General features: G+C 40.8%; 1 protein-coding gene and 1 non-coding gene across 2 annotated transcripts in view; both read right to left on the bottom strand.

Annotated features, from left to right (window-relative positions):
• Window positions 1-17,060, bottom strand: part of SV2C (synaptic vesicle glycoprotein 2C) — a 170,249-nt gene that overhangs the window by 104,297 nt on the left and 48,892 nt on the right. Inside the window, 1 exon segment of the mRNA XM_032593357.1 lies at window positions 2,999-3,150. Within this exon segment, the coding sequence (XP_032449248.1) occupies window positions 2,999-3,150 (152 nt within the window).
• On the bottom strand, window positions 1,757-1,887 carry LOC115526926. Its single transcript, XR_003972804.1, has one exon. It is a non-coding gene; the product is annotated as a small nucleolar RNA SNORA38 (small nucleolar RNA).

Here is a 17,060-nt window from a genome sequence, read left to right as displayed (position 1 = left end):
CCCCAGCCCAGACAACTGAATTCAAATGGTCTGGTGTAGGACCCAAGCATGGGTATTTTCAGGGGGTTAGGGAAGAGGTAAACTTTTAGTTAAGCGTTTTTATAAAAAAAAAACTGTAACATCCATATAGTGATGTACACAAATCTTAAGCACCCAGCCTAATGCATTTTTATAAATGAATGCCCCTGAAACACCATCCCCCACATCAAGATACAAAACATCATCATCCCCTAGGAGCACAGAATTTTTAAAACTAAGTTCTTTTATTTTGAAATAATGAAAACTCTTCAAAATTGCAGGCATGCAACAATGAACTCAGCAAGCATATTTAAAAATCTCCCCTGTTGATTCTAATATACAGACAGCTTGATTGCAATAATTGTTTTTGCCACATTTCTGGCCATGGAAAGCCTTCAATAAAGCATGGGCATAAGGTTTTAATATTCTGTTTCTGATTTCTTAACCAGGTCATTATTTCTCAAGGTTCCTTTAACATATAAATTAATTTCAGCCTCAGATACATTTGATTTTGTTGTATTGTGATTGTTTTTTTTTGTAATTTTTTAATCAATTGTTTACGATTCACCACTTCAGCTCTTTCCAGTTATGTATGGACTAGGTAGCCTTTTTTGCTATAAAAAAGAATACCTTATGTGTGCTTGAGAAAAATAAAGGTGGGATTATGCCCATTTTCTGTAGGGTAGCCACTAACTGAAGGTTGGCAAGGCTGGAGGCAAAATCTGGAGCCCTCCGTGGCTTAAGGGTTGGGATGCGTGAAAGGCAAGAGTCTGAGGAACTAAATACCTAGTGAGGAAAAACAAACAAAAGCAATCATGCCCAGGTCTGGTGGAAATATGGGAACTACAGAAGCCCTACTGACTTGCGAGCTTAGAAAGGCCAGCAGGAGAAATTCTGCCATACGATGGGGAAGGGGACCAGGAAGGAGACACCAAAAACCCAGGGGTCAAGGAGCTGTGCTGCCATCAGAGGCTGAGATGCAAGGCCGGCCTTGGAAGGAATCCAGCTGCAGAGTGAAATCACCAGCAGTAATTCTCCGCGTGAGCAACTGGAGAGGCCAACCAGTAGGGTTGCAACCAAGTCCACCTGAATGAGGCACTTTTAAAAAATTGGTACGAGAGGCTGAAGGAGCAAGGCTGGGTAAAGCTGGACCCTGCACAGGCTCTGTATCTCCTTTTTATCTCCTTACACATAGTTCCTAAGAAGCAATTCTTTATGTGGCAGTGAAGCGGCTTTTCCTTTCCAAACAGCCAGCTGAGTGGGGCGGGAGCTAGATGTCTTCCCACAGGGGCAAGTTCTGGGGGTGGCTGAGGTCTTCAGGGCCCAGACAAAGGAGGAGAATCACCTAGAATTCCTTGGATGGTGGCAGAAAACGAGCCTTCGGGTGGACCTGGGTAACTACCTGTATGAGGGTATTTCTGGCCCAGAAGCAACCAGAGTGTAAGAAAGGAAAACTCATCACTTGAGCTTGGCAGGCCACACTCAACTTAAGTGTGCGGCAAAGAAAAGTTCTCTTTGGCCAAGTAACCAATTCCTTATATCTTTTTTTCCTTTTATTTCTTTTTTCTTTTTCTTTTTCTTTTCTTTTCTTTTTCTGTTTTCTTCTTCTTCTTCTTCTTCTTCTTCTTCTTCTTCTTCTTCTTCTTCTTCTTCCTCCTCCTCCTCCTCCTCCTCCTCCTCCTCCTCCTCCTCCTCGTCCTCCTCGTCGTCCTCCTCCTCCTCCTCCTTTTTTTTCCTTCTCTGTTGGATGGTTGAGGTTGAGCCTGCAGGGAGCAAGCTGGCCCCAGACCTCTCCAAGTCCACATTTCTTTTCCTCCAGTTCTTACGTGTCCAAAGACAGGGAACTACAGACATGCTTTTGTAGGAAGGTTTTATGTTTTTGCTGTCATTGTTATATACAATTTTGATTTGCATGTAAGTTTTTAGGTTTATTAAAATAAAGAGTGTGACAAACCTGAATTTTGTAATGCAGTATATTAAAATAAATTACAATGCATTTTAATACTAAAATCTACATCTTGTCTTTGATTTTAGCAATGAATCAAATTCACAGAAGGTTGTTCCCTAACAGAACTATGCTTTATAATGAAAAATTGCTCTGTTCTAAAACAAAAGCGGAAAAAAAGAAAATGATCAAAAAGTGAATTTCTGAAATCTAATTTTTAGCTGATGATCGATTCAATTTTAGGTTGAACAAAAGAGTGAGTTTTTGAAGTCACATGCCATTTATTTTATACAGTATTCATATTTTGCAAACTTCAACCTGTTTGCTCTCTCTTACACACACACATGCACACACACACACACACACACACACACACACATAACCAGAACCCCTCCATTCCTCTTTTCCTTATAGAAGCAACTGGAAGTTTCTGGCTTTCAAGCAGGACAACACTGCTCAGAAACATGAGGCCTTCAGGTATTCAGAGGTGGTAGGAAGAAGTGCTTAGGGAGAAACTGAGGAGGGGATCCTGGCAGCAAGGACAGGAGAATCACATCTTAAATTCTCAGAGGGTCCATGAGAAGACAGGATTCTTCCTGTTCTCATCTGAGTTATGAGCTGCCAGAGGAGGCAGGGATAACATGGGGCTAAGCTTTGGACTGGACCCAGAGGGGACGAATGAAGGTAGTTGTATGTGCCTGATGTATATGACAGTCCCCAAAACAACTGAAGTCATGTCGCCTTATATGCTGATGGAGATCTGTGTCTCCTTACACGTCCATTGGGGTGGGGACGCCAGAGTTGATAGCACATAGAAAGCAAATGAAAGTGATTACTTTAAAAACAGCAAAATGCATAGTCCTCCCTTATACAGGACTCTGTACGGGGGGGAAAAATCCTAGGTATCACAAAAGGGAAAGACTCGATTATGACAGTGTTGTCCTCAAACCAGCATCTACAAGAGAGGGAAGGGATGGAATGGAGTCTGAAGTAAAATAAGGTGCCTGCCCAGCCCACGTAAGGCCAGCCTCTTACCGTAATGCGGGATGATAGCCCAAGCCATGGCAGAGGCGTAGATCCCACCAATCATCCAGAACATGCAGAGCCAGCTCAGATGCTCACCCCGCTTCTCTCGGGCCAGCACTTCAGCAAAGTAGGAGAACACAGTGGGAATGGCTCCTCCAATCCTGCCAACAGGTACAGAAAATACAAGAAATCAGAGCCAGTACACCCACGTGAGATGCAAAGTGCAGAACCAAAGCAAGCTCTGACGGCACATGCTCTCTCTCTATCCCAGCATATCAAGCAATGTATATTTTCTATCATTTTGTAATTTTAACACTATAATCTCTGTTTAATATAGGTTTATTATCCCTCCAGAACCTGCAATTAAGTAATGTCACCAAAAGGTGGCAGTGGTGCCCTAGTCATGTGGTTTCTAGAGCCTCCCTTGTTGAAGATTATGACGGGTTTTCTGCTCAGGGTTGAACGTTCTACATATTTGCCAGAATTACAGCATTTGGTACAATCTAGTGAGTATTTTAATTAACACATTTAAAAAAAGAGATACTATGATAAGTTCTACCCATGACGTGGTGACTTTGGAAAGAGCTTCAAACACTTCTGGGAGGCTGTCTGTAACTGTCCTTGCTCACTGCTACACTGTGGCAGCTGGTACTGCAGCCCAATCAGGCTGCTGTGTTGATGGCCACAGGCTCAATGGGGTTGCTTCCTAGACTGTTCTGGTCTCAGTAGGTTTCAGATTTCAGTAGAACCCAGTAGATAGATTTCACCGCCGCATGAGTACACGTGTAGGTGCACTGGTAGAATCAAATAAGGTGCTGCTGGTTTCAATACTAACAGAAGGGAGTACAATGCTTCCTTCCAGTGGGGCAATTATAAGAGATGCTGACTGAGCTCTAGAGAGATGACATGAGCAGTGACTTCCATTCAGGCTAAGTGTTCTCTAGTGAGTGTATATGGAATAAATATTTTGTTCATTCTAGGAAGATAGGCCATAAATCTCATCAGAGTTTCAAATAGGTCTTGACCCCCTAAGTTTTAAAACCACTGCCTCAGAAAGTAGGGTTATGGGAAAACATTACTATCATTCTAAACAGCAATATTAACTCTTTTATTTTATTTTATTTTATTTTATTTTATTTTATTTTAGAAAGAGAGAGCATGTAAGCAGGGGAGAGATGCAGAGAGAGAGAGAGAGAGAGAGAGAGAGAGAGAGAGAGAGAGAGAGAATCCCATGTAGGCACAATGCTCAGCATGGACCCTAATGCAGGGCTCGATCCCACCACCCGAAGATCATGACCTGAGGTGAAATCAAGAGTCAGACACCCAACCGACTGAGCCACCCAGGCGGCACCCCTATGAATTCTTAAAATCAGTATTTTTTAAATGATATACAATAATAGATATAAACAAATTGTAGAGAAAACATTTAGCAATACAGTTTTAAAAATATGTGCTGATTCCTTTATGTTCAGATTTCTGTAAGGTAAATTGCTATTGACATTTCACATCAAGGAAGAGAACATGCATTTATCCATTTAGCAGTAACTGATTTCCTCAGAGCCTTTGATATGATAAAGAAGTATTGGCAATGACTTTAGCAAATGAAATTTAGAGAAAGGCCTTATCTGTAGCAAACTGGATGTACCAAACAAATCGCAAGATTCATAGTGTCATTCTGCATCAAACAGTAGGTCAAAATATGGCACTGCTTCACGCATTTGTCCCTGCTTAAAGTGACGTGGAAGTTATCTACTGTTAGATGTGGGCAGACCACTCAGGTCAGTGCTTTTCAGTCTGTGGGCTACAGAATTAACTCAGTAGATATAAGCTACTAACATTTAAAAATTACAATAGAGATGAAAATAGTTCAGGGCAACTCAAGTAATAAGGATAAGCATCATTTCATGAAACTTTTTCTTCATTATGAACATGTTTATGATGTAGAATGTATATACATTTATGCATATATATGTGTGTGTGTGTGTCTACATATACATTTATATACATAAAATAAATATATATGTATATAAGTGTATAATGGGCTGCAATGTGTTTCTTAGTGGGAACTCTTATTCAAATGGTTTAAAAATCACTAGCTTAAACAGAACTACCCTGTGATCCAGCAATTGTACTATTATGTATTTGCCCAAAGGATACAAAAATACAGATTCAAAGGGGTATTTGAATCTGCACCCCAGTGTTTACAGCAGCATTGTCAACAATAGCCAAACTATAGACAGAGCCCGAATATCCTTCGACTGATGGATGGATAAAGACGAGGGTGGTATGTATTTACAAAGGAATATTACTCAGACATCCAAAAGAATGAAATCTTGCCATTGCTATGATATGGATGGAGCTAGAATGTATTATGCTAAGTGAAATAAGTCCATCAGAGAAAGAAAAATACCATGATTTCACTCACGTGCAGAATTTAAGAAACAAAACAGATAAGCACATGGGAAGGAGGGGGAAGAGAAGACAGGGAAATAAACCACATGAGACTCTTAATGATAGAGAACAAACTGAGGGTTGATGGAGGGAAGTGGGTGGGGGATGGGCTAGATGGGTGATGGGAACTAAGGAGGCACTTATTGTGATGAGCACTGGGTGTTATATGTAAGTGATGGATCACTGAATTCTACTCTTGAAACCAATATTGCACTGTATGTTAACTAACCAAAATTTAAATCAAAAAAAAGGAAAAAGAAATTCGATGCTGGAAGCAGGGAAGTTGTTGAATGGTGGACTTCCACTTTCTATTTTAAACACTTCCTCATTACCTGAAATACTTTTTTTTTTTTAAAAAAAGAGCATGCACTGCTTTTATAATTAACATTCTCATTTAAAAAAAATCAAAAGGACGAAAAACAAATTAATGAATAAATAAAAGAATGTTTCTATGAAAAAAAGAAATGTATTCTGAAGTATCCAGAAGTTGCTGGATTTCCCCCCTATTTCCTTGCCTTCCACAGGCTGTTGCTCCTGCCTGGACTATATTACTTTTTGGGGACTACTTATTTGAAGATTCGATTTAACAATCACTTTCTCAGGGAGCCTTCCCTGAATTTTAAAAATTCAACAAAGTTTCTGAACAGATTTAAAGTGGTTTCATTATAACACACAGTTTCGGTAGGAAATAAAATGGCCGTGTCATCAATCACTTAACACTACTCCTTTTAAATTTGATGTGAAGGATCCGTTTCTCTGCACCATAAAGTCCCAGGCCCCTAATCTATGCCTTCACTTTGCAATGCATAAAGAGTCTCGGTTTTTATTGACTTTTCACATCCTAATTAATGTTTCATCAGGATTCTGGACATTCCATATGGAAGAGCTATAACTCACATTTCATGAAGGAACAACTGGATGTTAACATATGCCAGGCCACTCTGAACCAAGATAAATGTACTCCAGGGTGACTAAAATGGCAAGCGGAAAACAGTAAACTTGCCTGTTAGTTTTAAACAAATTACTGTTGCATAAGAGAATACCACCTTTTAGGGGCACATGAGCAATCCAGGTGCTTTTGATTCAATGCCTCTTTTTAAGGTGGTTATTTTTGCATGGATGTCTCTCAATATCTGTATGCAAAGCAGACTGCAAGGAACTCTAATATCAATAGATAGATGAGTCTGAAGAATGAGAGAGGGAGTCTATTCAATTCCTTTGCAAAGTTCTTCAGATTCAGAGACCTACAAAACAATCCAAGCATTCACACTTCCTACTGTAGGCTGATCATCCATTTTAGGGAAAATATCACTCCTCCTGTTACTATCATGTCCTTTAAGCAGAAAAAAAATCCATTAGAGCATGTGGTAATGTTAACTATTACTCGTATTTCATACTCCATCAGAGGTCTTAAACATTATTCACATCAGAGTGAAGGTTCCCTGAAGGTGAGGACTATATTCCATTCATCTTTGAATCCCCATTACCTGGCCTACTGGACATGCACTAAGTGTTCCTCAGAAGAGCTGTATTTCATGAAGCCTCTCTGCTGATGGAGGTGCCACTCCAAACCTTCTGGAGAAACTTGTTCTGATGACCTAAACATCTCCCATGAATTAAAAGATACATCTTATGTTTTGGGTCAGTACAACCATAAGAGAAGTCGTGGGTGCTGGGATGGAAGTTCTGATAGCAATAAAGTCCCCACAGAGCTCCTGAAATTACTGCATATCTGAATTTCCATGGTCACCTCTTGACCAGGTCCCCTGGTGAAAAGAGTCGCTTGGAACCTCTGGGCATAAGACACTGTGCGATCCTCTTGGGCACTCTGGGAGCTTCTAAAATACCTTGGTACCTTTCAGGAAAGTGCTGCAGAATGCTAGAATTACCAACAACAATACAAGTTTAGGTAAGAGAGAAAGCACAAGTGTTCATGTCTTACAATATGATTTTGTTCCTGGAAGTGTTGAAGATAAGAAAAAGCTGTCCCCCTTCCTTTTTTATAAGTAAAAAAAAAAATGAAGAAAAGAAAGAAAATTTTTCATTATTACTCTGTATCAATAGTTCAATATTTTGTGTGAGGGGCTAATGTATTTCTTTAATTGTTTTATTGTATCAAGATACAATTTCTGAGAATACATGAGAAGATAACAAATATTTAAATGGAAGTTCTCAAATTCCCACGTATCAGCTGCTGTTAAATACAGTTGGTCGTGTTCACCAGTCTCTCAACAGACATTCGGCAATGTCTGGATACATTTCTAGTTGTTCACAACTCAGGAGGTGCTATTGGCATATAGTAAGTAGAGGCCAGGGATGCTGCTAAGAATCCTAAAATACACAAGCCAGTTATTCACAACAAAGAATTATCCGTTCCAAAATATTAATAGTGTTGAGGTTGAGAAACTCTTGTAATGGGGATTTAATGAAATGATAACTTGTTTTATACTAAAAATCCATAAGATAAGGCATGAAATGGTTATCTTTTACATTATCTGATGTGCAATACATTTCTAAATCCAGTTAGCATGGAGACCTTTTTTTTTTTTTTTTTTTTTGAGAGAGAGACAGAGACAGACAGCACGTGCACACTTGAGCACGTAAGCATGAGCAGGGGAGGGGCAGAGAGAATCCCAAGCATGCTCCGTGCTTGTCAGTGCAGAGCCTGATACACGGCTCAATCCCACGAACTGTGAGATGATGACCTGAGCTGAAATTAAGAGTCAGACGTTCAACCAACTGAGTCACCCAGATGCCCCCTTTTTATTGTTCATTACATAATGGTCAATTAACTACTGTTGAAGTTTTCTCAAAATTCATATTTGATGGCATGTTTACATAAATGAAGCAAACAGATCAAGATGGTTTATAAAGACTTTTTCTCAGGATCAGATATTGAATCTATTTTATTAGCTGTCAAAAAGGGTCAAATCTTAATTATATTTGGTAATAGGAGGCTTAGAGGGAATAATAATTGAAATCCACACTCTATATAGGTGGAATATTAGCCAGATTAAAACAAAATTGAATTGACACAGCCGAAAGAGTTGATATTTGGAATTTCAGAGTTGGAGTTATTCTTTTTTTTTTATTTTTTTTTTAATGTTTATTTATTTTTGAGACAGAGAGAGACAGAGCATGAACGGGAGAGGGTCAGAGAGAGAGGGAGACACAGAATCTGAAACAGGCTCCAGGCTCTGAGCTGTCAGCACAGAGCCCGACGCGGGGCTCGAACTCACGGACCACGAGATCGTGACCTGAGCCGAAGTCGGATGCTTAACCAACTGAGCCACCCAGGCGTCCCAGAGTTGGAGTTATTCTTAAGAAATAGTAATTAATGTTGGGTTTTTACAACTTTAATTATAGAAATATAAAGAAACCGGAGCACCTGGGTGGCTCAGTCAGCTAGGCATCCAACTTTGGCTCGGGTCATGATCTCATGGTTCTTGGGTTCTAGCCCTGCGTGGGGCTCTGTGTTGACAGCTTGGAGCCTGGAGCCTGCTTTGGATTCTGTGTCTCCCTCTCTCTCTGCCCTTCCCCCTTTTGCGCTCTGTCTCTGTCTCTCTCTATCTCAAAAATAAACACTCAAAAATTAAAAAAAAAAAAAGAAGTATAAAGAAGCTAAACAAAACTGTGTTAAAACACATTCTAGAATAAGTTGGGACCACTCTCCAACCGCATTCTACACGCATGTGTGCCCACATCTGTGAGCGTACACACACACACATACCCACACACACATACACACGCACCCCACCTCAAAAGGTCCACATATGACTCAATACCAGGCATCTTGTGAATGTCATGAAACATATTTATTTTCCTCAATAATCTAAGGCAAATTCATGAGTGGGATATTGTATACGGCAAAGGGTGTGTCAGCTTTACAGACAAAACATCTCCTCTGTCAGGAATATGAGACCCATAAGTTAAGTCAGTTTAGCACAGCAGGATGAAAGAGAATGCCAAATATGAATGTCTGCACAAACTTCACTGAGAAACTGAGAAGCCTGATGATCTTAAGACTGCAAATTTCACAGCCTTACCTCATACTAGTCCAGTTCAGACGGCAGCTATGGTAGATTATGTTGGTCCCTGTACCTCATCATACTGGCTTAGGCTGGCTACGGAGGCAAAGATAGGGAAGAGTTCAGGGTTTTGCAATAAAAGAGGGAGGCTATGGATAAAAAGAGTAATTGTACTTAAAATGGCTTGAAATATGACAGTTTAGAGGAAAAATTATGGAATGTCTGATGAGTTCTTGTCCTGAGGAGGGATTCTATTGAGTAATTCTGTTCTGCTCTAATTCCCCAGTAAGCATGTAACAAAGAATAATTTCATTCTAACTTATTTCACCATGTGATTGTCAAATGGTCCTTCACCTCAATCTTCCATCTTCCATTTCCACTGGGAAATGGGGCATTAGGTGAGGACAGAATTCAGGAGGAAGTTTAATATGCACTGTAAAGTCACATGCTCCATACTGATAATATGCAGAGGGCGAAGTCTACCCGAGCTGACTCTGACAGCTTTTACTAAGATGGGTATTATGGGCTTATAAAAAGAATACTGAAATGGTGAAGTCTATACTGGGTATAGTCTGTACAATTACAAGAAAGTTGCATGAAAATATCCTTTTAATCCTCACTCAGAATCAACAAAAAAATGAAAATCAATGACACTGAACTGCCAGGCAAATTGCACAGCAATTCAGAACCAATTCATTATGCTTTATTGAATTGGACCCAGAAATAAACAATTAAAGCAGCAGTCCTGAAGAAGGACTTTTCAGTGACTTCCTTTTCATGAAAGCAAACAGACTACTACAGAGGCTTAGAGAAAAGAATACAGATCTAATGGTTTCTGAATGGGCTGGGTTCACACAGAAAATGAGATTGCTGCATCGATTAGAAAGCACCTGTTCATTACAAGTACTCAAGATAGAAACAGGAGAACACTTACTGGTAACCGAACCAGTCATCAAATCAAGAATGGGAATCTCCCATACCCAGGGGCAGTGCTAAAGGATGTGTGGTTTGGGTACCTCTAGTTTTCCACTCTCCAAAGCCACAGATTTAAACAAAAATTCATATTCTTTGATATGGGCAGTTGTTATTTTCTCAATATTATGTAAAGTATGGATAGAATAATTGGTAGAAAACTTGACTGTTTTAAAAAATATTGAGATGTAAATATCTAATTTGGATAAAAGATGTGTTTCTAAGAAAACAGCTTCAGTACAACTCTCTTAGCCCTCGTTTGCAATCAGGTTGCTACCCTAAGCCCTCGAACCTATAGCATCCACAGCAGCATAGATACTATGCCGGGGGGAGGGAGGAGGGGGGAGGGGGGAGGGGGGGAGGTGTAGCCGTAGATCAGGATTCTAATGCTGTCTTGAAAAACAAAATTAATCTAGTTCTGGAAAGAACTCGAAGAACGCATTCCAGGACCACCTAAACAGTGTCATGAATAAAGGTGGTGACGAACACTACGATGATCTGTAAGAAGTGACGACAAAACACGTGGACTTCAGTCATGTGCTGTGTGCATCCAGTCATCCACTCCTCCACTCACCCTCAACCCGAGCTACCATTTTACCTGTCCTCCACCCCACCCCCTCCAGCCAGACTCTGGGCGAAGCACATCACGGTTGCTGGAGGTACAGGTGTGAAAAACACAAGTCCCTGCCCTCAAGGAGCTGACAGAGTCTTTTCTAAAGAGCACATATGGGGAGGGCGCCTGGGTGGCTCAGTCGGTTAAGTGGCCGACTTCGGCTTAGGTCATGATCTCGCAGTCCGTGAGTTCGAGGCCCGCATCGGGCTCTGAGCTGACAGCTCAGAGCCTGGAGCCTGCTTCAGATTCTGTGTCCCTCTCTCTGACCCTCCCCTGTTCATGCTCTGTCTCTCCCTGTCTCAAAAATAAATAAATGTTGGGGCGCCTGGGTGGCGCAGTCGGTTAAGCGTCCGACTTCAGCCAGGTCACGATCTCGCGGTCCGTGAGTTCGAGCCCCGCGTCGGGCTCTGGGCTGATGGCTCAGAGCCTGGAGCCTGTTTCCGATTCTGTGTCTCCCTCTCTCTCTGCCCCTCCCCCATTCATGCTCTGTCTCTCGCTGTCCCAAAAATAAATAAACGTTGAAAAAAAAAATTTTTTTTAAAAATAAATAAATGTTAAGAAAAATTTAAAGAAAAAAAGAGCACACATGGCTAATTTCTCACAATTATACATTGTAAGTCTGGAAGGTCTTTTGCTCTGTTACATCTTTCTTGGGATCAACAGAACCTTTGCCAAAGAGCAACTGGGAAATAAATGTCCAAAAGGTCAACCTTTATGTTGGAAATTCTCATATAAGCCATTGTCTAAGATAGTGCCTTCCGAAAGAAGTATCATGTGAGCCACATATATAACTTTAAATTTTCTAGAAAAGATATTAAGACAAAGAGGAAAACAATCAGCTGAAGTTAGTTTTAATATATATATTCATTTAACTCAATATATGTTCAAATATTATCATTTTAACATGTAATCCATATACAAATTATTAATGAGGTATTTGCACCCTTTTATATGTGCTAAGTCTTTGAAACCAGTGTTATGTATTTTGCATTTACAGCACATCTCAATCTGGCTGCATTTCAAGTGCTTGGTAGTTACATGCTGCCCGTTGGACAACACAGGCCTAAGAAAACAATGACTTACTGTTCACAATCCAGATGTGTGATTACTTTTGGATCAAAAGTAATTTAATCTGTTGCCTCATCTTTCACAGTAGCACAGTTCTCCGTACTGATTCTCTGGGTCAGAAATCTTTCTGAATTGATTTGTTCAAAATGTTTATTTAGTGTCTATCATGTATTGGGCACTGTGTCATATGAAATCAGAGATACTTCTCATTGAATCCGAGACAGCACAGCCTGGTGGTATAAACGTGGATTCTGGAGCCAGACTGCCTATGTACGACTACATAACTTGCTATGTGACCTTGGACGGTTATTTAACCTCTCTGTGCCTCAATTTCCCTATCTAGAAAATGGGTAGAATAAAGGGTATCTTCTTCATAGGGTCACCATGAGGTTTAAGGGAGTCAATATTATAAGTGCTTAACATAGCATCTCTTGTAGGGCAAGCACATACAGGCATTTGATAAAACACATTTTAAGAGTTTTGCAAATTTTGAAATGAGTCTGCATTTTTCAAATATGAGAAGGAAATAAAATGTATCTTAAGAGAAAGACTACTTTAAGGGGAGAACCTTATATAGTTCAGAATGAGACTAAAACTCAGAAGACCTGAGGATCTAGTGAACATTTGGAAGCTGCTTAATCTATCTGTGCCACTAGCTTCTAATTAAAAAAAAAAAAAAAAGCATAATATTTTTGCATACCTACTTATTAAAAATGTTGTGGGAATAAATGAGATGCTCAGTATAAAACACTGAAGAATTCCAGTTAGTGGGGATCATTTCTACAAAGCGAAGGTATTCTGGTTCTAATGCAATTAATAGAGGGATATTGAAAGTAGCTCTGAAGTATGCATTTGTGAGGCTCCGTTTGCAGAAGGAGTAATGGCTATTTGTTCACTCTGATACACAGACACACAGAAATTTCATTTTGATTCTGTTGCTGTTATATTTTCCTCCTGACCTTTATGCCAGGCCCTCGGTGAGAAGCTCCCAACTCTGACATTGCGCAGCATTTGAAGCATTACAATTCCCATAATTAACAGTGACTGGAAACAAATAATTTAATTCTGGGGCAAATGAAAATGAATCAGTGGTGTCAACTCCATTTCCTCTCTTCCTAATTTTCTGTAACAAAAGAGGAAAGGGAAGCGTCTATTCCCTGGTGTGAGATTCACTTAGGAAAGTGAGAGACAGATGAATAATTGGTGATGCCCTATTCCTCATTCTCACTGTTGTCTCCAGCTAGAAAATCATTCTTTGTACCGAATAAATATTTAAAGTCACACAAAATACAGCAGCTGGACATATTTATGTTTCTAACAAAATATACTCATGACTTGGTGTGGGAAATTAAGAGGAAAGCACATTTAAAGGCAATAAAACCACAAACTCAGGTAGACCTCAGGCTAAATGAAGTAATCCTTCCCAGTCTCCCTTATCTGCAGAGATAGGAATGTAACACAGTGCTGTCGATGCTTCAGCAATGAAATAAGACAGAGCAGCTGGCAACCAGTGGCATTTGCAATAAAATCAACATGAAGGTATCTTGACCTTGGATTCAGAATGCAGTTTACTTATGGACAGAGTTGCTAGTTCAAAAGGACTAAGTTGTAACTTCAGTCCTAGCTGTGTCTTCTTGGTTCCATCACTGAACCAAAATCTGCAAAATGAAGGCTCTGCCTATGACCCAGAAATTCTCTTCCTCCTCTGCAATCCCTAGTGTGTGGAACTGGTGGACAGGTGCTAGACCAATGTGGAGATTCTTTCAGTGACGATGTCTATTCCAATTATGCATTCTGGAACTGGGAAATGACCATAGGATGGATTCAGTGGGTACCGTGGGTCCCGCTTTGAGAGGGACCTGAGCTACAGCTCCATGATCTCCCAAGCACCATAAGCCCCTACTCTGACTGGTGAACCTCAGTGACAGTTTGGATCTCCTGGAATTAGTGTCACTTCAGAGCCAGTGCCTAGTAAGCCCCCTCCCCCCAAAGTCTGATTATCTCCTTTCCCCTCAGCAGTGTAACCCTGGCAAAAGGCCATAAGTCTCTTGGGGAAGGCTGAGTGAAAGATTAACAGTGCATAGTTTCAGTAGTATACTAATGTCCTGAAGAGACCGTCTCCCCTTTATTTGAGGCATTCTGGGTCTGTAAACTGGCTCAAGTCAGGGAATTCACTGATGGGCCATGACTCTCTCATGAGCCTCATGACTTTTATGATTCAAGTTAAACTTTCATTCACTTGACCTAGAATTCTTCTGCTTATCCAGACCAACTAAGACTATAGCAAGCTTCCTATCTATTTCACTTCTGGCAACACCACAATCAAGTGGCCAATACAACAGGTCTAACCACCGGTGGGACTGGTGTCCTTTACAGGTAACGATGCCCACCTTGCCTTGAGCAGACAGGCCCCATCCTCTTGGGATGTACAAGCTGGAGGAGGAGAGAAATTAACACATGAAAAGCAAATATTTGCAGGTTCTGTAGTGAGAGCCACTGGAAGGGCTGGTCTCAGGATGCCCTGGTCTTTCTGATGCCCTGAGCTCTAAGGGTTCTGGGAGAACTTCTGATAGCAGAAAAGATGGCATGAGCCATAGTCCTGGGAAACACATGGAGCGTTGACAGGTCTGAGCATCAGAGACCCATGAAAGAAAAACACCAACCTTCTGAAACCTTATTTCCTTGGTCATCTAGTTTTACTCAGTTTAGAACTCAGATCAGATGGGGATGACGGGAGCTCTTAACTAAGTACAAACAACAAGATCTCTGGAGAAAGCAGAGCCTTGGCTGAACTGGCCCAGAGATTCAGAGAGTGAATCAGGGTGTCCAGATGGAACTTGAGAGATGCCGAGAAAAGCCCTCTATCACAGAGAGAGCGTCTCACATGTTGTGTGTAGGTGACATGGCTCATAAACTCAGCCAAGGAACAAAGATAACTTTCTTCATTTTCCTTAACAACTTCATTTCTCCAGTCCCCTCAGCAGCTGGATCCCACAAAACTCTGGGTGTTTTGCACCTGAACTTCCCCTTCAGCTCCCCGCCCCCCCCCCCCCCCAGCCTAGGGAATCTCCATCTCTTTTCACAAAAGAAGAATCAGGCTGGAAAGCCTGAATCACTCTCCTAAGGTCCCAGTAAAGGGCAAGGGGGTGGTGAACTTGGATTTCTGGACTCCCAGTGCTGTGCCAACTTGGCGAAGGCACAGTGCGTTAGCCTCTGGTATCACAATTTATGGAGCCTAGCTGAGTTAGCAATACACAGACTGTGCTTTGCCAGGTAGATTATGTTATTTAGAAGTCAGCAGCCCTGAACTGCTGGCTGAGGAATGATTTGTCTGCGACAGGGAAGAGGATGATATTCTGAATATATCCAGGCAGTGTCTGCTTCTGTACTGCCCTTGAATTAACTTCTAGGCAGTCCATTAGCCTGGAGTATTTTGCAACCACCGTAATAGCCCTTTTCTCTGCAGTCAATTGGGTTGACCACGTCATAATCCAGAACTGGCAATTAAAACTGCTATAATGATTTGACCACAGTCGGGGACTTTTGAGTCCATGGATATCACTGCAATTTCCTGGATACGATTGTAAATGGAAAGGACTAGAAGGTTCAGAACTTAGGTGTTAGCCTTTTCGCAGAAGGCTTGTGGTATTACATCGGTAAGAAAAAGTAGAAAGGAGACTTAGCCTTTCCTGGTGGCAAGAATGCCTTATCCTATGGACCCCGAGAAGGTCCTTTAAACAAATAGCCCCAGACAACACCTGTTCTTCCTCAGGTACCCCGGCTCACTCAGCATTAGGTCTGCTGCAGCCCCTTGAATCCATGATCCAAATTACCTCCCCAGGTTGCCCTGTGTATCGCCAATATCATACAGAGCTCTGAGCACCAAGGGTCCCCTCTGCTGAGGAAAGGCCTTCTTGCTCTATCATTAAAAAGCAAATTATTGATTCTGATAATTTGTTTCTCAAGGAAAAAATATTCTTACACTTTCCCAAACTTTCCAATTTTCTTGGTTTATTGCAATGATCTACTGGAATGTCTTCACTCTAAGGAGAGCTCTTGAAATTTGGGCAAGTTACTCACATATTTGCAAAGTGCCCACTGTGCGCAGAGCATAGCATATGAAGGTCTATAAGAAGATGAAAGAGCACATTAGAAAAATCTGTGGATAACCCACCAATCTCAATATGCACACACATCTTGTGGCATAAACTGATGTAAAAGTCAAATATTTTGAATGAGTTATAAAAGTGATGCATTAGTCTACATGTGGAAATCTTTGAACCCTTGAAGTAACCAGTTATACAGTCTTTCCCTCTGATGCCTTATGTTTCTCTTTATTTTAGCTGTGATTTTAAAGCACTACTTTATGTAATTAAGGAAGACCTGATGTAGTTCTTTGATCTTCTCTTTTGGCAAAACTGTGTTTTCCTGTGTGGGTACCACTCTCACCAACAACCACAACTAATATGCTTCTCAAATTCATAACCCAGGACTGTCTCCTTTCCTTTATTCAGTTATTTACTTTTATTTTATGTTATTCCTATAGATTCATCTTGTGACAGATACCTCAGAAAGAACGTCTCTAGCAAAAATAAAGTTCTCAAACAGAAACTTTGTATTTTTACTATTATTTTCCTTGTTGAAGCAGAGTATCTTGGACTCTCCTAATTAAGCTGTTGGGTTTTCCTAAGCTGTGGATTCACTTAGGGTAGTAACAAGTGCTTCAAGCTCTTTAAAGAAAATGGCTCCACCATTGGCTATACAGCTGTCCCCCATTATCTGCAATTTCACTTTCCCCAGTTTCAGTTACTTGTGCTATCAGTTCCTCGTGGTCAACTGCAGTCCAGAAGCAGACAATCTTCCTTCTGACTCATCATCAGAAGGTCAATAGTAGCCTAACACTACATCACAATGGCTACATCATTCACCTCACCTCATC

Source organism: Lynx canadensis, chromosome A1, assembly GCF_007474595.2.
Source record: "Lynx canadensis isolate LIC74 chromosome A1, mLynCan4.pri.v2, whole genome shotgun sequence".
In the NCBI taxonomy this organism is placed as follows: domain Eukaryota; kingdom Metazoa; phylum Chordata; class Mammalia; order Carnivora; family Felidae; genus Lynx; species Lynx canadensis.
Note: the sequence above shows the minus strand (reverse complement) of the source record. Positions and strands in the feature narration are given on the sequence as shown.